The sequence below is a fragment of the Mauremys mutica genome, chromosome 1 (assembly GCF_020497125.1).
Source record: "Mauremys mutica isolate MM-2020 ecotype Southern chromosome 1, ASM2049712v1, whole genome shotgun sequence".
Taxonomy (NCBI): Eukaryota; Metazoa; Chordata; order Testudines; family Geoemydidae; genus Mauremys; species Mauremys mutica.
Genome location: NC_059072.1, coordinates 122,612,197 through 122,639,382, shown reverse-complemented (window position 1 = coordinate 122,639,382; position 27,186 = coordinate 122,612,197). Strand labels below are relative to the sequence as shown.

Sequence of the window (27,186 nt, the reverse complement as noted above, 5' to 3'; positions counted from 1 at the left end):
GGACCCCAGACTGGTGGCAGGTGCGCCCCCTGGCTTCCCCTCACCGCGCTCGGGTTCTGTGGCTCCCGGGAGTGTGAGCCGCGGGGGCACAGGGCCCTGAGCCTGCTGCGGGAGGGACGGCAGCGGCAGCTCACACTCCTGGGAGCTGCAGAGCCCGAGCGCAGCGAGGGGGGAGCCAGGGGGCGGACGGGGACAGCTGCCTACATTCATCCGCTTCAGGACCACCACCCCCGGGGGAGAGGGGGCATCGGGCCACAGCCCAGGAAGGCGCGCTCCCCCGGGTTCTGCGGCTCCCGGAAGTGTGAGCCGCCGCTGCTCCTCCCGCAGCTCCCCCCCTCCTGCTGCCTCAGCACTCCACGTGGAGCCAGCGTCTGACCGGCATGGGCCTGGTAAGGGGAGTCCTGGGGGGCAGTCAGGGAGCAGGGGGAGGGCTGGATGAGTCGAGAGTTCAGGGGGTCCTCTCAGGGGGTGGGGAGTGGTTGGATGGGGTGTGGGAGTCCCCGGGGGTCTGTCTGGGGGCAGGGGTGTTCATAAGGGTTGGGGCAGTCAGGGGACAGATGGGGGTAGGGTTCTAGGGGGGCAGTTAGGGTGGGAGGGTCTCAGAAGGGAGCAGTCAGGGGACAAGGAGCAGGGAGGCTTAGGTAGGGGGTGGGGTTCTGGGGAGCAGTTGGGGCAGGGGTCCCAGGAGGAGGCAGTCAGGGGACAAGGAGCAGGGGGAGGTTGGGGTTCTGACCGGGGCAATCGGGGTGGGAAGTGGGAGGGAGTGGATGGGGGCAGGGCTAGAGCAGGGCTCTCCTCTCCATTTTGATTGTTTAAATATGGTAACCCTAGGCAAGAGGGCAGCCGGGGGGGTGCATGGGGGCTGGCACCTGCATACATCCACTGCAGCCTGCAGGAGCCCCCGGGGGGCACCGGGCTGCAACCTGGGCAGGGGGGTGCAGCTGCTCCCCACTAGTGGCACCGCCGCCTTTGCAGGGCTGCTGCCCCCCTGCACCACGCTGGTGCCACAAGCAGGACACTCTGGTGTCTCCGGTGCCTCCGGAAGATGGCTCCTCCCTGCCGAGCTGCTGCAGCGGCCCAAGCCTGGCAAAGCCAGTGAGTGGACTTGGGACGGGGGCCACCTGGGTGGGGTGGGGTGGGGAGGGCTTGCGGGGGGGGGGGCTGTGCACCCTCCAGGGGAGTTCAGGGGGAAGAGAGGGGGGAACCTGGTCTGACGAGCAGCCCCTGGGCATGGCTGGCCCCTGGGGTCTGTAAAGGCTCCTTGGGATTTGCCCCTCAATGAACTGATGTGCAAGGGGTGGGGGTGGTGGTGCAAGGTGGAAGTTTTGCCTAGGGCGCAAAATATCCTTGCACTGGCCCTACCCCAGGAGGTGCATGCACCCCAGGTTAAGAACCACTGATAAGATCTGCATTTTAATTTGATTTTAAATGAAGCTTTTTAAACATTTTAAAAAACTTGTTTACTTTACATACAACAATAATTTATAGACTTATAGAGACCTTCTAAAAACGTTAAAATGTATTACTGGCATGTGAAATCTTATATTAGAGTGAATAAATGAAGACTCGGCACACCACTTCTGAAAGGTTGCCAACCCCGATCTAGTCTGACGTCCTGAACATTGCAGGCCACAGAACTTCACCCACCCACTCCTGTAATAGACCCATAACCTCTTGCTGAGTTACTGAAGTCCTCAGATCATTATTTAAAAACTTAGTTACAGAGAATCCACCATTTTCACTAGTTTAAGCCTACTACCATGAGATCAAAATGTGAATATAATAGGGAAGAGGCCTCTCTCTTTCTTTCATTTTTTCCACCTAACTCTTTTACTCTCCATTAGAAACTTTCAGTATTTACACCTCTAATTCCACGGGTTGAGATTTTCACTTTGATATTTGATAAACCTTCTTGTGCTGAGAGGGGAGGAGTGGTGTATGGTGTGTTGTCTGTGTGCAATGAAATTAAACACATTAGAGCCAGATGCTATAGCACTAATAACCCTGATTCAGTAAGATAGTTACTCATGTGCCAATTTTAAGTATGTGAGTGGTCCCACTGACTTCTGTGCCTATAGTTATGCACAAGTTTAATACCTTGCTCCATCAGGCCCAATCTGTGTCATTGCCCTCTCTAACCCTGCTAACATCATCCAGCAATGCTCATGGTAATTCACCATATCATTCTTTAACTCTGTCCGTTAACATGCCTACGGCTACCGCACATTTACTATGAGTGTATAATTAATTTTATCTATATATAAAATATATACACACAGAGTAAATATGTATTAGTTGTAGGCATGATAATGGACAGAGTTAAAGACTATAATATATACTGGTGTATTCCCAACTATAAATGTAAAGCAGAATCTAGAATCAATCTTCCTTTACTATGAAACTGAAGGCCAGCCTTTGTATCAGTGACTACTTGCTGTGCCCAGATTCTGCTGCTGTTGCTCTCAATATGTAGAACCCATCCTCGGTGAGTAGCCCTATTGATTCCAGTGGGATTAGTTGCAGAGTATTGTGCTACTCAACATAGTTTGGGACAGAATCTAGTCCAAAATTTCCACTCCTTTCCCCTTTTCTCTCATTTTTCTTTGTCTCTTTCAAGAATAACATATTTGTGTGATTCAATGCACCCCTATATTCACACCCTACACACTATTGTAATAATCTCTCTTCAAAATACGTCTTGCAAGTTATCATTTGAAAACTAAAAAATTGGTGGTCAATAATATCATGGTGCAATGTATGTAGCAACATTATCTGTAAAATTATGAATTCCCCCTGAATGATGTTGGTGGTACATGTTCAAACCCACATAGTCCCAGTTAGGCAGAACTGGCTAAGCAGGTCTGAAAGAAAGGAATGTGTTTACCTCAGTTTACATATAAGTTGTAAACAGCATCCTCAGGCAGTGAGAGGGAGAAGACAGGAGACAAGAGAAATCTGCATTTCATCAAACAGAGGTGAAAAGAAACAGCACAGGGTCTCTTTCGCTACTAGACACCATGCCGCCTCCTTTCCTGTTGGAATAAACTTTGTTTTGAGAGGTAACCTTCAGAAAAATACACCTCAACGGGGCCTGGACCATAAAAGTGAGGGACAAAACCACCCCAAGTTATCTCTTCCTATCCATCTCTCTTTTCACCCATGAAAACGAAAGAAACAGCCTTTGGACTTTGGGGGCGGATCCTGGCCTGAGAGTTTGGTCAGCAATGTTACTGGAAACATGGTAAGGGATTTCACCTTGAACCAAGTCTAGTTTAAATTCAGAAAGCATTTTCTTTATTTTTCTTGTAACAATTCTGACTTTAATGCCTCATTAGTTGTACTCACTTAAAACCTCTCTCTGTAGTGAAATAAACTTGTTTTATTCTGTTTGTGAGAGGCCCAGGAGGGAGCTGCAGCAGCAAAGCATTGTGAGGTTGTAGGGCAGGTGGTGACAGCCCCTCATTGGTTTAGATTTCACCCCAAGATGTCATCATAAGTTAGAAAGGAAGATCTATCAGGTCATTTACTGCATTACTGCAGGAGTTTTCCTATACAGTGTTTTAAATGGGGTCTTTTCCTACCAAGCAGAGTTTCCACCTCTTCCCTTGGGAGGCTGTTTCACACTCTACTAGATCTGTTAATGTAATGGGTTTCTTATTGCCTTTCAGTAGTTCAGAATACTTTCACAATTACCCTCGGAGGATAGGGCCCAATTCTGCTCTCTCACTAGATTTATGCCAATATAACTCTAATAATTTAAATTGAGTTATTCCTAATTTACAGTGGTGTAAGAGCAGAATCTGGCTTGTAATGTCCAATGCAATGTCTTGAATGAAGGAATTTTTGGAGAAATCTTGCAGATGTACTATATGATACTTAAATATAGAGCCATGATCAACATACCTTGCTTGCACAGGAACATAAGGATTGCCATAATGGATCAGAGCAGTGGTCCATTGAGTCTGATAGCCTGTCTCTGACAGTGTCCAGTATAAGCTGCTTTAGACATGAAAGAAACCCTGCTGTAGTCTGTGGTATAACCAACCCGCTGGGAAAGTTCCTCCCTAATGCCCCCTTTAATTAAATATTGCTGTATGTCCTGCACCATAGAATCATAGAAATGTGGAGTTGGAAGACGCCTTGAGAGATCATCGAGTCCAGTCCCCTGTGTTGAGGCAGGACCAAGTAAACCTAGACAATCCCTGACAGGTGTTTGTCCACCCTTTCCTCCAATGACGAGGATTCCACAACCTCCCTTGGAAGCCTATTCCAATGCTTAACTATCCTTATAGTTAGAAAATTTTTCTTAATATCTAACCTAAATCTCCCTTGCTTCAGAGTAAGCAAAGGAGATTGAGATTAGATATTAGGGAAATCTTTCTAGGATGAGGCAGATTTTCAGCATTTTTTGGTCATCCTGCACGCACACCAATAGTGCTATAGAAACAGCGAATAATATTAAAACAAAAGTTAGGTGGGAAATGGGATTAATTTTTTGTAGGAAAAAATACTATTCATTGAAAAATATAGGTATTTGACAAGCTCTAATTAAAACTTGCTATCCAGCTGCATCCCACTCACTTGCTGTACTCTAATCTCAGCCCCTTTCCAAGAACTTCCCTTAGTTGGGGTTCATTCTTTAATGCTTCTTGACCTAGGAAGGCCAAAATGTAGACCATAATATGGAATAAAGGGCACAAGAATATTTTTAGTGTACTACGCAAAGAGTTAAGGGACATGAATTTCTTTAGCATAGCTCACATTTTCTATAACCTCATCCTTACTAATATCAATAATTTACAGCAAGAAAACGTTTGTGGGCTGCTAGTAAATCTGGGTCACTAATGAGGAGCATGTGAGTGATATGCTGCAAAAGTTTTGATTGCTTCATCTATCTGGAACCCCTTCCTGTCCCTACCTCTTTCACCCTGAGCTAGTGAGTCACTTCCTCTCTTCCCCAGAGTGATTCTGGTTGTGTTTTTTTTTTAAAGCACCATAGGGTTCCATGTTTGTTGACTTTCATTGACTTTTAGAACAAAATTGTTCAGCTCACAAGTAAAGAGATGTTTTTCCTAACTGTGGCTGCTGCAGGCTCACCCTGGGAGCTGAAACTCAAGATGTGTTCTCTCTGTTTTATGCATCATTGCCGGTAATTCCAAATCTGCAGGCCAAATTAGACTGTCAGAAACACCAGTGAAAATCCTCTGACCCTGATTCTCTATTCCACTATGGCGGCTTTATGCTACTCTGTCATGTAAACAGGTCGTGCAGCAGGCAAATCGTCCCACTGAGGAATACCCATGACCTAACAGCGTTCCTGAGCCCCTCCCATGTCATCCAAGGTATGGGGCATGCCAGAAGTCAGAAGGCGTGTGTTGGGAAGGAAGGAGGATAGGGAAAACAGCATATCAGCTATTCTTTTGGGTCCAGGGGCAGTCCTGAGGCTGCTCTAGGCTGGGGACCAAGCAAGCCCCTCGATGCCCTGAGAATAAGACTAGTGCAAAAGATGTTTTAAGCCACCTTTGACCTGTCTCCTGGTTTTTACACTTCAGTTTTTTCCTTTATACCATCTTTGTACGCTGTTTTTCTCTTTCTGCCTCTGAGCGAGGCTCTCCTCAGTCCCGTGAAGCCTTATCCATCCCTTTCTGTATGCGCTTTACGCTCACTGCATACCATTGAAAGAGATGTTATATTGTTTCCATAGCAACAAACTGATGTCATAAATATAGGATTATGACTTCACTTGAGGACTGAGCAGATGGGGAAACTGGTGTGTGAAGAAGAAAGCTCTTCCTCAACCCCAAATATTAGCACTGGGAATACAGGAGATTGCTAGCAAAATTAAATTGAGCCTTGAAGACTGAGGAACGCAGCACAACACAAAAAGAGTATTTATTTTTATTCGCCAAACCTGAAATTCACTTCATTGCAGACGGCCTACTCCAAGTCCTACGGAATTTAAGTGGTGCATTGGTTCTTGTGTGAGATGCCTGCCCTGGGGGGGAGGGTCACCCCACATGTACACGTTCTTATTTTAGCCCAGCACAGAATTATTCTACATACCCAGGAATTTGGATGGGCTTCTTACTTTAAAAGAGTCACCATTCCTTACAGTGCTGATATCACTGGGGACAGGGAGCCCCGCTCTGACAGGCTTCTGTCCCCCCATGTAGTCTACCTTAACCAGGATTGAGGCAGAGGCTTTATTATCCGAAACCCAAATCCTATGACAGTATAGGAGTCATAATAGTACAGTGGTTTAACCATATACTAGTATAGCTTAACCACATACAGTTCTGCTACAGACACCAAGACACCTATAATGGGACTATAATATTTCTCCCTTCTTATGCTTATTTCAAATACTGATGAACATGTTCAAGAACATTTCAGGAAGTAACTGACGAGAGTGTTGAAAACATTGCTCTATTTGGGAGGAATAGAGACTGTGAGAGAGTATTGCCAAGGGAAGAGAGCATTTGTCTACTTTCCACTGTTCCTTGCAGTTAAACATTTCCTCGGCCTGATTCACCAGGTCATTAGAGATTCTTTGCAGTGCTCTGGTGGCACAAAACAGCCTTAAAGCTGGATGAAGTGACCATTGGAGAATTCCTCCTAAATAGTTAGATCTTTAGTGGTGTACAGCTACTGTAGTGGCTCTTACCACCACCTGCTTTTTTCTGGCTGTCATTGGGCACAGCAGGAAAAAGGTGAGGTGTCTGGGCCATCTCTTTTATAACTGATCCATAATGGCATCTGGAGTCTGTTCATTAGAATAGAGCAGTCTTTAGATTGCTCTCGTAATGGGGAGTGAGCTGATTTGTAACTGGCTGCCAGGAACAAGAAGGCACAAAAAGGGCATAAAACCACCTTTCCCCTGCTCCTTTGGACTTGTGCTGAACACTCCTTGGCTAGACCAAAATATCAGGGCCAATATCTGTTTTTAAAGAAGGTTGCAGGATTTACAATGAAACACCTTACTATCAAAGCTAAACTGCTTAAAAAGTCCTATCACCTCAGGCTTGAAACCCATTTAGATTTGGAAATACTTTCACTTTCATTTAGAGTTCCCAAGACACTTTATATCAGAGGTCGGCAACCTTTCAGAAGTGGTGTGCCAAGTTTTCATTTACTCACTCTAATTTAAGGTTTCGTGTGCCAGTAATACATTTTAACGTTTTTAGAAGGCCTCTTTCTATAAGTCTATAATGTATAACTAAACTGTTGTTGTATGTAAAGTAAATAAGGTTTTTAAAATGTTTAAGAAGCTTCATTTAAAATTAAATTAAAACGCAGAGCCCCCTGGACCAGTGGCCAGGACCCAGGCAGTGTGAGTGCCACTTAAAATCAGCTCGTGTGCCGCCTTTGGTACGTGTGCCGCCTTTGGTACGTGTGCCATAGGTTGCCTACCCCTGCTGTATACAGATATTATTGTATTAACTTTCACAACACCTCTGCTTGAGTTTGGGAAGTATTATTTCATTTGATTTACAAATAAATAAAGAGGGTCACGTAACAAGTCAAAGAACTGTGAAAATAAAACCCTGGTGTTGTAGTTTACCATGCAGTTTTAACCATAGATTTTAACCATATTACCTAGTTAAATTCCCTACACACAATGCACTTGCATCAGGCAAAAGATCCAAAGTTAAAATAGCCATATAATGGGTTATGGTATGATTGGGATCATAATATTGCAAGTTACATAATCTTAACATTAATGCCCCTCTGCATCTTCTGTCTGATAAAATAAATGAGTCTCTCAGTGGATAAACCATTTGTAAACAGCATTATATATATATATAAAATCTATAATTTGGCAATTCCCCCCCCCCCCCCCAAAGTTACAATAAAATTGAGAGAATATAATTACAAAGGCTGATAGACAACTTTTCAACCACCAATAAAATAACACACTTCTGCCCATAAACTTCACTACATAACTTCTTTTAGACAGTCTGGACCTTAAATTCGACCAGGATTTGTGACTGGGGAAAGCTTTAATAAATTAAAACCTTTGAGGAGAGACGGTTTATGTAGTACAGAAAAAACTCTGCTGTAGCTGCTTGTCTTCATGCTTTAATTGTTAGCATTGTAATACATTTTTGGATGTGGCTTTGAATAATAATACCTTACACGTTTTTAGTGCCTTTAATCAAAGGATCCAAAGGGATAAAGAAGGCCAAAATTCACATTCACATCATCCACTTCTTAATTACAGATAATTATATACTTTCATTAAATAAAAATCACAATTTATCATCAAACTACATATTGGCAGAAAGATGCTGCAGTTCTCCACACCCACATTTTAAAACATGCGCTTAGTACAAGTGTGGTAAAGCATATTCCTTAGTGCATAGAATTTGTATCTAAAAATGGAGTGTGTTGCATGTTTTCTGTTAATTCCAGTAAAGATGAGAGCTTTTCAATTATTTATATATGGGAATATCCATAATGCAGTGGTCCCCAACCTTTTCCTCTGGCGGGTGCCAGAGGAAGGACCACTGCGGCGGTGGAGCACCCGCCGAAATGCCACCGAATTTCAGCGGCGACGCCTCTCGATGACGCCGCTTGCCGTCGACAAGTGACGTCATCGAGAGGCGTCCCCGCTGAAATGCAGCTGAAATTCTGTGGCATTTCGGCGGGTGTTCTCCCGGGGGCCAGGACGCGGGTGCATTAAGATGGCCCCGCTGGCGCCGCGTTGGGGACCCCTGCCATAATGGATTGAAAATGTATGGAATTAATCTGCTTGTCTTAACTACTGTTGTTAGGTAAACATGACTGTGTGATTTTTCTTTAAAATAATAATAATAAAAAAATTTACATGTATATGAATATATTGCTGGCGAAGTTGGAAGAACAGGTCCTTGGATTGAAGTCCCCTCAGTTTCAAAGCATAGCTAGAAGAGAAGAGCACAATGCTAGTGTGCCTGTATCTATTGGGTTTCCAGGAAATGGGGCGGCAGTTACCCTGCTCCTGAGATAAGAGGAGTGAGAACAGCTGAGGGAAGCTGACTGAGTAGCTGACCACAGCTGTAGCCAGCTCAATCAGGGCCCAGCTGGCCCTGATAAGAAGGCTGTGCAGGAGGAGCTGGGTCAGAGGCTCACTCCAAGGCTGGAGTGAGAAGGGCCTAGCTGCCTGGGAGCACAGGGTACCTCAAGCAGAGCAATGCTGGGGAAGGGCAAGAGGTGCTGGGGAGCTCCAGCCTGGCAACTCCTCAGGCCGAGGCTTGTTAAAGGCCTAAGGAGGTACTGGGGCTGCAGAGGTGCAGCCTGGGGATAAGTAGAGACAGCTGGTCCAACCCCCTTGCCAGTGATGAGTGGCCATTACAGACTGCAGTCTGTCACAGAGAAAGGGGGCTAGATGACGACTGGCAGTAGCCACTGAGGCAAAGTGGGCATCGGGGGAGGGGGTTCCCCTGGGAAGGGAGACCCAGAGTGTGGGGGTATTGCTGGGGGCAGAACCCCAAGGAAAGGGGCCCTGGGGTCTGGGAGGGACACGTGGCCTGAGGCAGCCGAGACACCAGCTAGCAGGTGGTGCTCTGAGGCTGGAATTGAGCTAATTCCTGGATGACCAGCAGGAGGTGCCACACCAGTGAGTCAGCGATCTGCTACAGTGCCTCAAACCTGGCCTTTAGGGATCCTGGTGGATAGTTCAGTCTCTCTGACTATTTGTTCCTTGTCTTCTGTGCTGAGGTTGTCAATGTGATGCAGACACCTGTCTAATAGGAACTGATCTGAGAACACCCAGTTCACTGCACACTCATCACAACTGACTTGATTTGGAAAACAAACCCCTATATGGCTCCCTTCACCTTCCAAGGATTAGATGTTTGCACTTTTCAAGCAGCTGAAATTTGTGCCCACTCATCTAATAATTGGGGCCTGGCAGGCCTACTCCAGTTGTGGGCTCAACTGTAGGAAAGTGGATAAAAGTTCATAAAATGTACCAATCGCCTATAACAAATGTTGCCTGGAAAAGGTACAAAAGGGAGAAAAATGACCAGGTTAGTCACGCAAGATGCCTACTGATAAAACTCAAGGACTGTGTTGATATCATGCCTGGAAAATAAGAGGAGTGTGGGACCAGAAGTCAGTGTACCAAAATTGGTGTGTCAGAAATTAGGCCTAAGTGGGGAGAAGAATAACAAGAAGCTGGGCTATTCTGCCCTTTTGGGGTTCCTTAAAAAAGGAGACTTGGAGGGAGAACAGACTGGCTAGGGGATTTCTGGAGGCGGGGGAAAAGGCTGCCTTCTGCTTGCTCCAGGGACTCTGTCCTTTGTTCATGAGCCTTGAGGACCATTGGATCTGATGACACCCAGACCTCAACACGCCTGACCATCACCGCTGTCCCAGCAAGACCTCAGCATGGGGCCATCATGTGTCACCCTGCTCTGTCTTCCCTTCCCTCGTGTTTGTCCCCCCGCCACTGTCTCTCTATCTCTTTTGTCTTTTCTCCAGATCCTGAGAGTAGCCACACAGCACCAGCGTGATGGGATGAGTTGCCCCAGCTAGCTTTGCTCAGCCTCAGAGAGACCAGTAAAGCCACAGGGTCCTGACCAGACCAGCCAAATGATGTCCCAGACTGGAAAAGTGAGCCTGAATAGCAGGTTTTGTGGTTTACCTGCCAAAGCATCTGTCTGTGTCTGATGAGCTGCCCAAGAACATCAACAAAAAGCCATATTTTCCCCACCTTTACTATCCTATCTGTTTTCCCCTTTAGTCTGTTTTGTCAAAATCTGGGAAAGTGACCTATAGCCCAAGAACCTTTTAATGCCAATTCACAAGAGTGTACAGAGGGGTACGGTTATCTCCTGATTCTTGCATGTACATTCTGGTTCACCAAAGAATGTCATGTGAGGTCGCAAATGAAAGCTGGTGTCACACTGGTTATTAATATAATTATGCAATGTATGTACAGATACTGTGTAAGGAGTTGTGTATATATACTGAAAATATCTGCTTATAACCTGCATCAAGGTATTAGTCACCAGCAGAGGTGAAAGACAGATTTTCCTCCAGACAGGAAGAAATAAATGCATCTCTCTGTGTAATCGGTTGAGCTGGGGCTCGACCCTCCTCTCAGCAGGAGGGGAGCCACACCGACTCACTCCTCATCTCCTATTGAACCGGCTGAATGACAGTAAACAGTGTTAGACAGCTCAGGCCCTCTGGTGCAGGGGCTGAGCAGCAGTCAGTTCAATGAGCTCAGGCCCTTTGGAGCAGGGGCTGAGCAGTAAACAGTGCAATGAGCTCAGGCCCTTTGGAGCAGGGGCTGAGCAGTACTAACAGTAGGCGTATATGCCCAGGTCCTTACACCTGGGTGAGGGGGAAAACTGCCACCCGTGAGTGGGGTGGCAGGGGGGACACAGGCCCGCCCACTCCACTGTGTCCCAGCCCGGGGCCCTAACAGCGGCTATCACTGCCGCTGGTCAGTGGGGTCCTGACCGCAACACACTGACATCGGGACCTCTGCGTCTGCAGCCTGACAGGGGTAGGCTACCCCCGGGCTACTTCCACTTTCCCCCTCAGGGCCTACCTCGTCCGGGGCGCCCGCTCCAGGCCAGTCAACCTGCATAGGCTCCTCCAGCCCAGGGCTTGGTGGCAGGTCTGGCAGCTCCTCCGGGAAGTCCGGCCAGGCGTGCTCAGGTGGCTCCTCCGGGTAACAGCAGGGCTGGGGAAGCTCCGGCGGCTCCTCTTTGTAGTGGGCGCGGGGGAGTTCCAGCGGCTCCTCTGGGTACCGGTCACGGGGAAGCTCCAGCAGCTCCTCGTTGTAGTGGGCGCGGGGAAGCTCCGGCCAGTCAGGACAGTTGCCTCGGGCCCTGGAGGGTTCCCAGTCAGGAGCTCCCGCCGGCACGTCTGCTCCCGGCGGTGGCTGGGCCCTGACTGAGCTTTGGCGGCCGGCTTTTCTACTTCCTGTCCCGCCCCTTGACTTCTGGGGGGCGGGGACTGGTGGTGGTGGCTCTGCCCACTTGGGTGTCTGGGAGGGAGCTCCCTCTGCTGGGCAGGAGGGGAGCCACACCGACTCACTACACTCTGTCAGGATGTAAAAATTAAGATAATATGGATGTCCATTGAAGTCTGATGTTAAGGAAGAGATGTGAACTCAACAGGGAAGCAGCATGTGGGGAAAACATACCCCAGAGGTTAATCCTAGCTCTAAGTACAGACAGTGAAATTTGGGGCATATGTAGGAGGCAAAGGAGATACCCCCTCATCCTGGACCTAGGAAGTAAACAGACAATGAGTTTACTTTCATGAGAAAAGGATCACAACTAGCCTTGGTTGAAAATGCTTCAGAGGATTTTGGAAAGGAGATTAATCTGTTAGTTATGTTTAGCATCTAGAAGTCATATTATGATTTTTGTTCTACATGTAACTATTTGTTGCCGATATCCTTACTCACAATCACTTGAATCTTTGATGATAAACTTATTCTTGCTTTTACCATAAATATATCTCAGTGCGGTGATAGTAAGCAAAGTGCTGATCCTCAGTTGAATCATGCAAAAGTGCTGATCCTGAGTCACATGTAGTGTAGTTGTAGCCATGTCAGTCCCAGGATCTCAGAGAGACAAGGTGGATGAGGTAATATCTTCTTTTGGACCAACTTCTGTTGGTTAGAGGGACAAGCTTTCAAGCTTACACAGAGCTCCTCTTCTGGGAAATTTACTCAAAGTGTCACAGCTAAATACAAGGTGGAACACATTGTTTAGCATAAGTAGTTGACATATTTCAAGGGACCATTCAAAGTGACACCCTGTTAACGAGAGGCCCGTTAACACCTCTCCAGTCATTACAAAGACAGGATAGCACAAGGGAATGCTTCAGAGGGACCTATTGTTAAAAAGTAAGGCAAAGTAAGGGCTGGCATAGCCCGAAGGAGAGTGCTTGAGTCGTAACAGGATGGTTGGGGAGCTGATGTGCAGCTAAGCACAAGCCAGACTCCCTCACACTGGAGGCAGGGGTAACAAGATGACTCTCAGTGCTGTATATCACAAGAACCATCACAGTGACTATCATTCACAACTCAGAATTGAAAAAGAGAACTACGCTATCTTCTCTGCCCAGAAGGATTGCCTGATAAAATAAGAGAGTCTAACCATCAACTGCTCTCTGAGAAAGGGACTTGGATACATTTTTTTTTTTGCTTTGCATAATCACTCAATTTCAATTCCAAAATATTATGTCTTGTTCTGATTTTTTTTTGCTTGCGTATCCTGATCAATAAACTCCCAAACTTTGGCATTCATTTTCTAGTGTGTTTGCCATGGTACTAAGCAGGCTGAGGTCTTGGCACTCAAAACCGCAAATCATGTTTGACTGTTTAGTGTTGGCACAATGACTGGGTTGTGTTAACACCTTTAACTCTCTGGGCTCATTTACTCCAATTAAATTAAGACCCTACCACCCTATCACTTCTCCTCAGTGACAGTCCAGGAAATCCCTTAGGTGACTATATGGGGTGGACCTCTGATTGTGACCAATTGGCTATAGCATTGGGTTTTTTTATTGGCCTTTCAGGAGCTAAAGAATAAATGTTAATCATGTGACATGTAAGTCAGCCTTCACAATGTCTAAAAGGGTGAGAGCTTCCTCCTGGACCAGCATTTCTTTTCCTCCTCAAGGTTGCTGTGTTCTTGCAATGTTTACCCTTCAATCAGAAGAGTATCTGGGCACTCCCCTCATCTAAGGCTGATGCAAAAACTGCTCCATGGGTAGGGCAGCTGGACTGGTACTCATATCTGCCCTGGCAGAGCTTTGGCTTCCTGCTTTCAGGCTATATCTGAGCCCTATGAGACTGGATTTGAGATGGCTATCTCTCTGTGGATGGCTGCAGTATATCTGGCATTTGTGAAAGGATCAGTTTGTAAAATCCAACTCTCAGAAGTTGCTAGGCAAGTGTCCTGCCTTCAGATTCCAGCACCACTGAGTGAGATTTTGTTTAAGTGATGTATTGCCTGTAAATTAACACAGAATTTTATGGGTGGAGTTCTGGGAAAACCATTGTAAACTGGCTCAGACCAATTTAATGCACTTTATAGTAGAGAACTTTCCTGCTTGGGTAGGTGAATTTTATCCTAATAAACGCTGATCCTATTCTATAACACCTTTGGACTCATAGCTATTACACCAAACACAATCAAGATAGTTCTCATTCATGATAAAAATACTGTAAGTTGAAAGTGGAAGTCTGGGGTGCATGTTGCTTCTGTAACTTACATCCTTTTTTGTGTACTGCACCTTTAACTTTCTAAGGAGCCTTGCTGCTGTGAGAGGTTGTCTGGTCTTTCTGTTCACGGGGGTTGTTGTTACAAAGCGTGTCTCACACACACTGCACTGTCGCAGGGAGACTTTACACTTATTTCTTCTGTTGATTTTCTTAATCTAAGCAATTGAGACTGGAGTACATGGTTGCTCTTTGTGCATGGGAGAACATGAAAAAAACCCATAATAATTCATACCTAGTATGTTGCATTTATAATTGTGTAGCTCACCAAGATGCCCAAATCCCATGTTTATGGGAAAACACATTAGGAAAAAAAAAGCAGTAAAGGCTAAACAAATATATGAATAAAAATCCCATGGCTTATGCATGCAATGATAAGATCTATGAAGTTAATTAAGTTGCTGAAAGAATGAATTTCTGATAAAATGCAGTGCAATGTAAAAGTAGATTAAAACAAACTGAAGTGTATCTAGCTTGCTCCTGAGATACTTTCCAGACTTATTTTTTAATGAGTCTTTAGATTAACATTAGTATAAAGTACTTTTATTGGGGGGAGCAAGAGAAACTGGGACAACTTCAAATCTTCCATCATGCAGGGTGTAAGAAATTTTGCTGATCACAGTGTGGTTCATTGCCTAATCGACTTTGGCATTTGATTCCTGTTTTAATAATCATGTAAGTTGCTTTGTCTAACAAGTCCCTGTGTTCTTTCTCAGTTTCTGGAGTTACAAATGAGGTTACACACTGATCGAGTCATGCTGGGGAAAATGCAAGAGGAGAACCAGCGCCTGAACCAGCGAGTTGATATGCTGACAGTTGAAGTTATGGCATTACAGAAGAAGGTGAGATCAATATAAATATAATAGAGGTGCTATGGATTTTTGAAAACTGGAAGTGGGTTAAACCACTGCTCAGTTGTTATGTCTCAGTGGCTTTGTATGGACATGTTTTCTTCTGCACACCACTGAGTATAATTTACTGTGTGGCTAACATCATAATACTATTTATTTGAATGCATTCTGAAAAGATATCTTAGCATTCTCAATCATACAAGTTTTTGGAAAGCATTCAACTGCAATTTGTTCATAAATTTCTTTGATTGCTGAATTATCAAATAATCCAAAAGGGGAGACTGATTTTTTTTGTAAAATAAGGACTGATACAATTTTAATTTTCTTTTTTAAAGTAGAATAGTGTGTAAATATTTGGCTTCACATAGCTAGGGAAAAAATTGCTTTTATTACTGTAAACAATAAAACATATTCCACCCCTGTGGAATACTGATTCACCGAATTACGTTCTGGTAGATTTGACACAATAATAATGAAAAAATTGTTTGTTACAATATAAACCTATGCAAACAGTGTTGCTAAATTCTCATGAAATGCTCTTTGTTCCTAATGATAATGACACTCCAGCCCCCTAAAACAAATGAGAGCTGAAACATTTTTCAAGCTTGTTTATATTATGTTATGTAGCAACATTCGCCAACAGATTTGAATATTTTTAGTGAATTGACTGCACTGTAAAGGTGCCTTGAGAATCAATTCCTTTCTTTGTCCTCACAATGGTAACAAAATAGGCAGAGGAGTTGCAAAGTTTAGCCATGCTGCCAATGAACCTTAATCCTGAGCTGGAGGATGAGAGGATAATTTTGTCTCTGTGCCCTATTCAGTTTTTGGCCTTTCTGTGGAGATATCAGTTAGAACCAGTTGTGAAGGGCTGTGGTTTGGACAGCTCTCCTCTATAACCACGACTGTCAGCGTCACAAGCCCTCATCCTCTCAGTCCCCACTCTGAGTTCAGTGTTGGTGGAGGAATGAATTTGTCCCTGAGTCAGTATTCACTCCAAGCTGCAGTGGGATAGTATGGAGCATTGAACTGTTGGGGAAAGTGTCTTTTGGATGAGATGGAAAACTGAAGTCCTGATCCCTTGTGGTCTTTAATTATGTTGCTATTTGTACAAGACTTTGGATATTAACAGGGCCGGCGCAATCCATTAGGCGATCTAGGGCACTAACATTTGGGGGGCGGTGACCGCGGCAGCTGGATCTTTGGCCGCCCCGGTTGTCGTCGGAATTTCGGGGGCGGGACCTTCCGCTGCCTCTGTCGGGGGCGGTATTTCAGGGGCGGGACCTTCCGCTGCCTAGGGCGCCAAAAAAGCTGGCCGCACTCCTGGATATTAATCCCAGTGTCCTGAGCCAGTTGTGATGAGAGCCATTACACTCCACCTACCTACATTTATTCTATAGATGTAATTAGATACTGTATTCTTCCTCAGGTGTATTCCTATAGTTTTAGTGCTGTTAAACAACTGCTACATTTTGCCTCAGCTATGGCTGTATTATAGTGGTGGGTGAAGTTAATCCTGTCTATGAAGTGTGTAAAGCATTTTAGGACCTTTTTAGATACAAGGTGCTTATAAGCAGATAGAGTTACCATTCTGCTCAAGACACAGATGGAGACACACATTGGATGTGGTCCAAAATTACTTCCATCCTGGGGTTCATTTTTATTAACTCAAATAACAATGTAACATAAACCTCAAAGTAAGCTGTCTCTTGAGCTTGGCTATTCCATGTAGGCTTTTTCTCCTCCAGGACCTCTTTGTCTTTGCTTTAGTCCCCTCCACCTGCTAGAGGCACTCACGTTTTCTTTTACACCTGGGTTGTAGTAAATCAAAGAGCTCTGCATATCTATGGGTAGTTCTAACACCTGACAAGACGACTTTGCAAAAGAGTCTTCCATTTCTGTGCAGGGTCCTAGAAACTTCCATACTGTTACAGAGCTATGTGTATATATAACATATTCAAAATATTAAAACATTTTGTTTTTTATTTGTGTCATGTATCCATTTATAATGTATAGCCAGCCAAAATAAGTAGCCAGATTTTTGAGACAGCTCAGCACTCAATAGAGCTTGTTTGAAAATCTAGCTGTAAATGTCACAGTGGAAGATGTGGGTACTGTTGTCTTGGGAAAATCTGGCCCCACACAATCAAGTATAGTCCCTCCATGACATAATGAGCTTGTCACTAATGCTCAACACTGTGCTAACGGACTTAGTCAGAAACTAGAGATCTGGCTTCTGTTCCTACCTTTCCCATACACTTCCTATGTGACAATAGACAAAACAGTGCCTCTCTGTTTCTCTGTCAGTAAAATAGTGATAATATCTAACTTGTAAGTTGTGTCTAGATAAGCATAAAATGAGTATTGGAAAAACATGGTAGTTAAAACATATTAATGAGCATGTTTTAAAAATACACTGTGTATCCTAGTCTAGATAAATGTGTTACATTGCTGAAGACTTAATTTTTTGGTTTGATCAGAAGGCACTTATATAAATGCAAAGTATTATTTCAGTTGAACTGAACTGTTTTTCCCAATTGCTGAATGAAGTATAATTTAGGGCTTCCGTTCCAAAACTAATGTTGTATTCTTATTTGTATTGGGTTTCTTTAGGATAGAGCAGAGAGATAGAAGCTAATTTTTAAACATTTATTATACATTCATTTTAGCATTAATGTACATCTGGCAAACCAATACAGTCCAATTTAAAATGACAAAAAGACTGCTAGAGAGTTCTCAGAAGCTTAATACATCTGTGCTTTTAAAAATTTGCTCTGTAATAAAGCTATTATACATGGTGGGTACAAACCAACAACTCCCTCTTCCCCAGCTAACTATTCTCACTATAAATATCAAGCCTGCAAAATCCATCTCACTGAGATTTGTGTGTTGCTTTGTTTCCAAGAATAGTCTTATAGTAAGGGTGTCAGCTGTTCTGTCTCTGGTTTACACTCAGACTCCATTAAAAATCATACATTGGATGCCCATCAAGCTTGAGGTCCCTGTGCTTACTGCATAGCTCAGAAATGAGACGTCTGGTACTGTACTTGAATGCTACTGATAAAATACTTAACTATTTCAGATAGCTTGCTCCTCAGTCCTTCACTATACTCTGAAATGCTTTCCAGTGTGTCATTGTGGAATGCACATGCACTTCCAGAGTTCCTAGCAACAGTCAAAAGCAATCAGAGGCGGCTATCCAAAGAGAATAGCATCTTTTTAGAATGCTAGATTTCTTAATCAAAGGCAGATGCGGAGACCATTGCAAAGCAACTGGACAAAGACCTTATTTCCATTGCTTTTCTGTGAATAGTGTCCAGTGAAGGGAAAGAATATTAAAAAATTGTGAGATGGGTAGCAATCTTGTGTGTGCATCCTTTCAGATAAGGACAGCACCTGCTGTTTTTATTGTCAGAAAACCTTTTTATCCTATTAGAATTGTCTCTTGCAGCCTGACCACACTACTTTTTTGATTCAGGAGCCATCAGATGTTTAAATCAGAAGGACACTCCTTCACTTTCTGTATAATGAAGCACTCACCATTTACTCTGGGTGTTGTTTACAGCTTACCAGTCTGTTAAAACCGGGGATCTGCACGGGCAATTTAATAATGAAGAAAGGAAGGCTACTGCAGTAACTGGAGTTCTCTTGATCTGTTGGTTAGATCTACACGGCTTGTCCTTCCTTTTCAGCTTCTTTGAGGTTAAGTTAGCTGAAGTGTAGAAGAATGGAAGATGATCGCAGGGCATGTTCCTGTTACTACTGCATCTTGAAGTGGTAGATCCATGTTTCATATGCATATCGGTTCTCTGCAACAGTCATACTGCCGTTGAGCTATTCTGTTAACCACAGCATATTAAGAAAATATTTAGAAGCCATTTCATGAGAGAGGAAAGCTAAGTAACATTCCTAAGATCTCTTACACTCAGACACTCAGGGCAAGAGAGACTGTACCATTCAATGGGAATGTCCCCGTGTACTTGAAGGAATGGAATTCCCAGCTTTTTTCCTTCCAGTACTCTTCTTTTAGACGTGCCAGAATAAAAGAGTGATAAGAAACCCAATTCTGTGCCATGCAAATTCCCTTCCCCTTATGATCCCAGAGGATTAAAGGGAGGAAAAAGCACATGATTGTCATTTTGGATGTGATCCCAAGGCCACTGAAGTCAGTAAGAGTGTTTTCTTTGACTTTGGGGTTTGGATCAGGCCCTTTGAAGAGCATCAATCTGTCACACACTTGGGTCCATTGCAGCAGATAGGTGACACAATTTAGGGAAAGAAAGCTGGACAAGAGATACCCCAACGGGTTAAAGGTTGTGGATAAAGGCTAACCTAGAGTGCGCGTAAACTAAATCAAAGGAGATTATTGTGGAGCATATGATTTGTGGTGACTAAGGAGTGGTTGTGTGGTCCTAGTGTTTTAATTCAGTGGATGTTCTGAGTATACTCCAGGTTATAGCAGGTACGAGTGATCTTTGGATGACCAGGGTTGGATCCTTAATAAGTAAAAATGGGGTTTGCCTTGACACTGTCAAAGGCTAAATTCTCTGCATGTTTTTTGCTACCTTTTGGTTTGTGGTTGAGAAGACAGTCTAAGCTTGTGCTTCAGATTGTGGAAATGTTTTTTGTTTTGTGTTTTATTTATTTATTTTTTACATTGGAAATATGAGAGAACCATGAAGCATATTTTTCATTGTAATGTACATGTATCAAAACCTACATTGATTCTTTTTTCTTTTTTATTATTTGTTGAAGGAATTTTTTTTTGGCAGAAATCATTTTTTCATTTTTTAATTTACAAACCAATATATACAAAAGGATTACAAACAGCAAAATAACAACTACAGAGGAAAATGTATTTATCAATTTCACGTGAAATGATCAAATATATTTAGACAATATTCTTCTGTCTCCTGTGGAGAAAAGTTTCAAGCTGCCATGTTAATACGGTGTGTAATGTAGTGTAGCAGTATCTTTTGTGGACAAATTTGTTGCTATGCTCTGATATCACAGTGAATGTGATGTCACAGTAAGATCAGATACTTGATACAGGTTGCACTTTCAGATTAAATGTAGACATTTCAAAGGCAACTCCTGTAGACCTTGATTCATGTAGAGAGAAATCGTTGGCTCATCAGAATGGATAACCTCCAGTCAGTAAGTGTTGCCTTTGTAGAAGATATGGTAAAGGCAGAAAATGTATATTCCTAATAACAGCCTAAAGCTTTTTAAGGTTGTGCATGCTCTGTACAACTTAATTTATGTTTTGAAATAATAGCTCCTATATTCTTAGCTGGGGAGAAGTTTTTAGGGGGAGGGGGAGTTCCACCCCTTGTCTAGGGATTGGGCAGCAAATCTGTCAGTCTGACCCTCATGCAAGATTTCTAGTGGTACTTTTTACTTGCTAGAAACCAGGAAATACATGACCAATCTTTATGTTTGTACCTTATTACTCTTACTGACCAGAACAAGGAAGTACAGAGGCATGTGCGAATTAAATGGGGGGAAAGAATCATTTTATTTATTTTTTTTTAAAACTTGCTAATCAGTTTGGATTCAGGTCTGATTTTGAGTTTGGACTGGTTCCCATCATATCTGAGCTGGCTTGCCCATCCCTAGGAAAGTATTAAGCTTAAAAAAAAATTCTGGTGTTCAAAACTTTTCTGGGTGTAGTTGATAGATTTTAAGGTTCAAACTCTTAGATTTGTGATGTCTCATTTAAAGTTGAAAAGTCCTTACGTTGTTAACTGTTCTTGTAAGATTCTTACCTTTTACATTTCTTCATTGCATTAACATGACATTGACATGACTTGTACTAATATGTATAAACACTGTATATAGAAAATGCACCTACCGTTGCATGTAGCTACATATATCAGTTAAACAAACAAACAGCCATGGATACATAAAGATAAAGCGAAAGTTCAAACCAAACATTCAGTATTTATTCAATATTATATCTGTCTTTCCTTTCCATTCCATTTTTATCCATCTTATCTATCAATCACATATACTGATATAGATATGGTTTGTGTGTGTGTGTGTATATATATATATAATATTTTATTGCTTTACATCTGTATCCCCTTGTCCAGAAACTTCCCTTATACATTAGGAAAACCAGCCATTTCCTCAGGAGAGAGAGAGAAAACTGAAGATCTAAATAACCATTACAACTTTGAGCTCACCCTTTTAGGCATCAGTCCTACAAGCTGCTTCATGCAGGTGGACTCCTGCTGGTTAAGCCATTGAGGTACCCTGCTGAAGGCTGTGGAATTCCATGCAAATGCAAGGGTCTGCCAGCATGAGGCAGAATTGGGGCATTAGTTATTTTTAATGCTACTTCTCTTTATACCAAAGTCTTTCATGAAGATAGCCTTTGCACATTAACTTGTTTTTAACAAAAGGGCTATAAAATAGCCGAATACAAAGTGATAAGTAACAATCAGCATGGATTTGTCAAGAACAAATCATGTCAAACTAACCTGATAGCTTTCTTTGACAGGGTAACAAGCCTTGTGGATGGGGGGAAGCAGTAGACGTGGTATATCTTGACTTTAGTAAAGCTTTTGATACTGTCTCGCATGACCTTCTCATAAACAAACTAGGGAAATGCAACCTAGATGGACCTACTATAAGGTGCATGCAAAACTGGTTGGAAAACTGTTCCCAGAGAGTAATCATCAGTGGTTCACAGTCAAGCTGGAAGAGCATAATGAGTGGGGTCCCGCAGGGATCAGTTCTGGGTCCAGTTCTGTTGAATATCTTCATCAATGACTTAGATAATGGCATAGATAGTACACTTATAAAGTTTGTGGACGATACTAAGCTGGGAGTGGTTGCAAGTGCTTTGGAGGATAGGATTATAATTCAAGATGATCAGGACAAACTGGAGAAATGGTCTGAAATAAATAGGGTGAAATTCACTAAGGACAAATGCAAAGTACTCCACTTAGGAACAATCAGTTGCATACAATCAAAATGGGAAATGACTAATGAGGAAGGAGTACTGCGGAAAGGGATCTGGGGGTCATAGTGAGCAACAAGCTAAATATGAGTCAACAGTGTAACACTATTGCAAAAAAAGTAAACATCATTAGCAGGAGTGTTGTAAGCAAGACACAAGAAGTCATTCTTCTGCTCTACTCCGCACTGATTAGGCCTCAACTGGAGTATTGTGTCCCGTTCTGGGTGCCACATTTCAGGAAAGATGTGGACAAATTGGAGAATGTCCAGAGAAGAGGAACAAAAATGATTAAAGGTTTAGAAAACATGACCTATGAGGGAAGATTGAAAAAATTGGGTTTGTTTAGTCTGGAAAAGAGAAGACTGAGAGGGGACACGATAACAGTTTTCAAGTACATAAAAGGTTGTTACGAGGAGGAGGGAGAAAAATTGTTCTTAACCTCTGAGGATAGGACAAGAAGCAATGGGCTTAAATTGCAGCAAGGGAGGTTTAAGTTGGACATTAGGAAAAACTTCCTAGCTGTCAGTGTGGTTAAGCACTGGAATAAATTGCCTAGGGAGGTTGTGGAATCTCCATCATTGGGGATTTTTAAGAGCAGGTTGGACAAACACCTGTCGGGGATGGTCTAGATAATACTTAGCCCTGACTTGAGTGCAGGGGACTGGACTAGATGACCTCTAGAGGTCCCTTCCAGTCCTATGATTCTATGAAACATGGTCACCAGTTTAGCTCATCTTATTTGTAACTGTAACCACTTCACATTCAATGGGAAATGGCAGGAAAGAATCTGTAGTTGCAAGGTAAAACTATGGGAACTCTTGACCCTATCCTGTGTGAACACTTTCCTGGATGTAATATGACTTCCAAATATAAACTGTTAGTATGTAGGAAATACAATAATACTTCCCTTACATGGACTAACTTTCCAGAGGTAATTCATGAATTCAAGTTATTTATTAACAACATAGGCCTTCCCATCAAATGCACTTGCAGTGATGCTGCATCTTTCTCCCTTTCCAGGATGTATTGTTGTATATTCATAGCAAAATATAAAAACAGATCTCTATAGCAAAGCAACAGATGCTCTCTTGTACCTTAACTAGACTGCATCCCATTTCTGCCACGCCAAATATAGTATCATTTATAGCTAGTCTTGAACAATTGGACACATCTGCAGCAGTAAGAAAACCTGCAACATAAAACTACAAGTAGCTGGCAAAACAAATGAAATTCAGAAAGTTCACAGTGTGTGTCGTGAGATGACAAATCCTGTCATGGTTAGAACTGAACAGGAGAGCACACATCACAGAGAAACAATATTGTGATTGAATTTTGTTGTGGATTTTTATCCCGCAGCTAAATACATAAAAGTAGCCAAAGAAACCTAGCCTCCAGTTTCTAATTCAGATAAGTTACAAAAAGCCATAACAAAATACCCACTGATTTACTATCAATTCTCATTTTATACCACCCCTAGAATACTGTGATCAGCAGGTACAGTGCAACTGTTGGTACTGAGATGACCACTTGTCAGAGCTAAAGACAAGGCATTCTCAGTGAACAATGTCATGCTGTTTAACTAAATAGGACGAACCTCCTTGTTATTTGGAATGCCAATGAAAGACTTAGCTATTGGCGCAACAGAGGTGCCCCTCCACCCCACACACTCCACACATGTGTACCTACAACTCCTACAGGTGAGGAGCAGAACACCTTGTAGGCCAACCACGGAAAGTGTTGAAGCTGAAAAAAATTCGGTTGCTTAAATCCTATGGTGACTGACATAAATAAAATGTATGTAGAGAATGATAGAAGTTCTCCTAGGTACTAGAAATTCCTTACTTGTTAGATGAGAATTAAAAGCTAAAATTGTGATCACAATAGTGATTTTTCCCTCTCTTTATGTCTCATCTTACACACCTGTGCAGACTACCTAGGTCACCGGTCACAGCAAAGGGTGAGACAAGGCACCACAGGTGGGCGGACAGGGAATGGATGTCATCTAAGTCCCACTCAGCCTGAGCTGGCATAGACTGAAAATAATTTGTTGTTGACCAAGGGTAGTAGCAGGTTACTCCCCCATCTTACCTTCCCCCAGAGCAAGAGGATCAAGGGAATGAGTTTGTGGTCCTAGCTCTTTCAATAAGAAGCAAATAAAAGACAAGGAATAGCTGTTCAGCAATGTTACTGAGGCAAAATACTGGAATTATCAAGAAACGATTAGAAATATCCTTGAAGGAGCTGAAGTACTATGATAATTTGTGGCTCTGAGTCAGTTTGTTCCTGGTTCTGCTTCTGGAAGGGTACAGTTACAAGCTGCCCTTTATGCAGGATATCAGCATCTTTTCTTTTCTGAGGGAGGCTGGGCAATGAAATATCTGTGTCAGCCTGACATTGTTGAGCCTTAGTGAGCCAATAAAGTACAGATAAAACATGAGTTTTCATCTGTCTTTTTGAGCAGAGGTATTAATAGACCAAGGAGCCTGTAATTTCATCTGTGCTTCTCTACCCCTCTCTTCTGTTACAAGCTGATATCTTGTATTTCCCACCCTTCCACTTCCTGATTGATGTTGCAGGGACCCTCTGTGTTGCTGCTGGGTGTTGGAGAGCTTTATTCTCGGAATGAATGACTGCTCCCTGGTGAACCTCTTGTTTGGCCATATGTTGACATCCAGACTATTTCTGACAGCTATTGCAGCTACCCAGTGCTGCTGGTTACCCCTTCCCCCCATGTAGTCTAATAAAGCAAGTCCTAGGAAATGTCAAAAAGCATGATGGGAATTTTTCAAATTAAAATGTTTTTTTTTGTTTAAAAAATAGGGTTTTGTCAAAATGAAATTTATCATTAAAATGTTTTGGATTTGATTAACATATTTTGCTTTTCATAGAGAAAAGAGAATTTCTTAGGTTTTGGTGGCTAAGACTAACAAATTTAAAGTTTCCAGTTTTCAGTTTTAAAAACTTGACATTTTTGTGGAAAAGAAATCATCTCTCAGCCACCTCTAATGACAATAATGTTTATCTGACCTCCTTTTTGAGTGTGGAATCATTCACCATGACACAGCCCATGTTCTCCTCTCTTATGGAGAAACCAGTAGCAAGGGGGAAACATATTTGAGGACCTATAAGCTTAACTCAGGCAGTTCCAGTCAAGTTACCAACACTGATAAAATACATTAAAACGATAGCACTCTCACTCTGATTTCCAGTGCTGTCTAATAGCAGAGCTGATTCTTGCAGTCCTACTTTGCTTCACCCAGGGGAATCCCAGCAAGAGGACCCAGTGGGACCCCATCTATGCATAGCTAGCAACTCTCTTTGAGAGCGACAACAGCGCCATTAGCTGAATGAAGATACTTGAGACCATGACACATTCTTTTTGCGGAATCCACGTACAGTGGTTTTCTAATGGTTTTTAAGATAATTCTGGTCATCACATGATAATGGTGAAGCTCCCTCTCACCTTGTGGGCAAATCTCTGATGAAACAGAGGTGCTTCCAACAAGAGACATTTTACTTCAAAGAGAAGGGCCACAATGGAATCAGAATTGTGCTAGCTACACACAATCCTTTTATAGGGCTCAATCCTGCAAACAGCTGAGCATTCTAGCCCGATCCACAGAAACACTTAAACACTGGCTTAAATTTAAGTACATGAACAATCCCATTGACATCAGCGGGACTCCTCATGTGCATAGCTTTATGCACATGCTTATGTGTTTTGTTGCATTGGGCCAGAGTGCTTAGCACCCTGCAGGATGAAGCCCACAGGACCTGATCCACCACCTTTTCTCATGTTGAGTAGAGGGGAAGCTTTGCAGTCTTCACTACAGTGGATACCACCAGGCACCTTCTGTAATTGAAAGACATAAATCTGTCTACTATATATTTACTCAAGGGAACTTTCCATCTCTTGAATTGGTTATTCATTTAAAACCAATATAAATATGGGTTTTTTTTAAAAGGCTGTGGAGGGGAACCTTGAGATGTGTTTATCCAAGAGAGGCCTTCTGTGATGTTATAAAGAGCCTGAAAACATACTGTACTTATCTTTAGGTTAAATATCCAGTTTATAATTGCAGGCTTCCTTGAAAGACCTAAAAAAATGAAGTTTAAAATTAGAACTCTTTTGGCATCTGCATGGCCTGTAAACAGATACAGCCGGCTTTCACAGTCAAACACATGAGGAAATGAGGGCATCCAGTGCAAGCAAAGCAAGCCAGTGCCATGACAGCCTTCTCCAAGGAGGAAATTATTTTCATGCATGAGCAAATGCCTATAAACACGGCAGGGATAAATTTAGCGTAAATGTTGTATCATTCAACCAAAAGTATTAAAACTCTGGGGGCGTTGGCATGGTCTAGTGGGGAGGGCACGGGACTGGTCTGGCAGCATTAGAAGTGTGTTTTATTCCCAGCTCTGTCATAGACCTTGAACAAATCACTTAACTAGTCTGTGTTTCTGTTTCCTCTCCTACTCTTCGTCTGCTTAGACTAGAAGCTCTCCTGAAGGGAGACTGTTTCTTAATATGTAACTGTACAGAGCGTACCGCAGTAGGCCTGATCTCAGTTTTGGCTTCTAGGCAGTAATAATATAATACAAATAAATAAAATAATAATAAAACTTAATATTCGAGAAGGCTGACCAGATATGCAGGATATGTTTTTTTTCCCCCTTGGATCTTTTCTGGTAAATAGTTGCTTCAGTTCCTTAGCTTATTATGTCTACATTACACACCTTTTAGTGGCACAGCTGTATCACTGCAGCTGTGCCGCTGTAAGATCTCCTGTGTAGCTGCTCTATGCCAGCGGGAGAAAGCTCTCTCACTGGTATAATTAAGCCACCCCCAACAAGCGGTGTCAGCCTGCAGACACAGCGCTGTGCACACCAGCGCTTTGGTCAATGAAAGTTTTGTCGGCCAGAGAGGTGTGTTTTTCACACCCCTGACCGACAAAAATTTTACCAAGAAAAGTGCTAGTGTAGACATAGCTTCAGAAAGGTATTTACCCCCCATAGTTCTGCATCTAGTGGTGTAAATTTTCCATAACAAAGAGAGTCTGTAAGGCTCCAAATAAGGCAGCACAAAACTCTTTTTCCTGGTGGAGAATGGGAAAAGATCTGTTTGGGTCATAAAA

General features: G+C 42.9%; 1 protein-coding gene across 4 annotated transcripts in view; it reads left to right on the top strand.

Moving 5' to 3' along the window:
* The window catches only part of LMNTD1 (lamin tail domain containing 1), a 295,944-nt gene that overhangs the window by 65,648 nt on the left and 203,110 nt on the right, over positions 1 to 27,186 (top strand). For 3 of the 4 annotated variants that reach the window (XM_044998334.1, XM_044998324.1, XM_044998344.1), the window contains exon 6: positions 14,950 to 15,075. In XM_044998334.1, coding sequence (XP_044854269.1) covers positions 14,950 to 15,075 — 126 coding nt within the window. Of the gene's footprint in view, positions 1 to 9,991; positions 10,011 to 10,464; positions 10,597 to 14,949; positions 15,076 to 27,186 lie in introns of those variants that run through there. The other variant, XM_044998355.1, reaches the window with a different exon arrangement.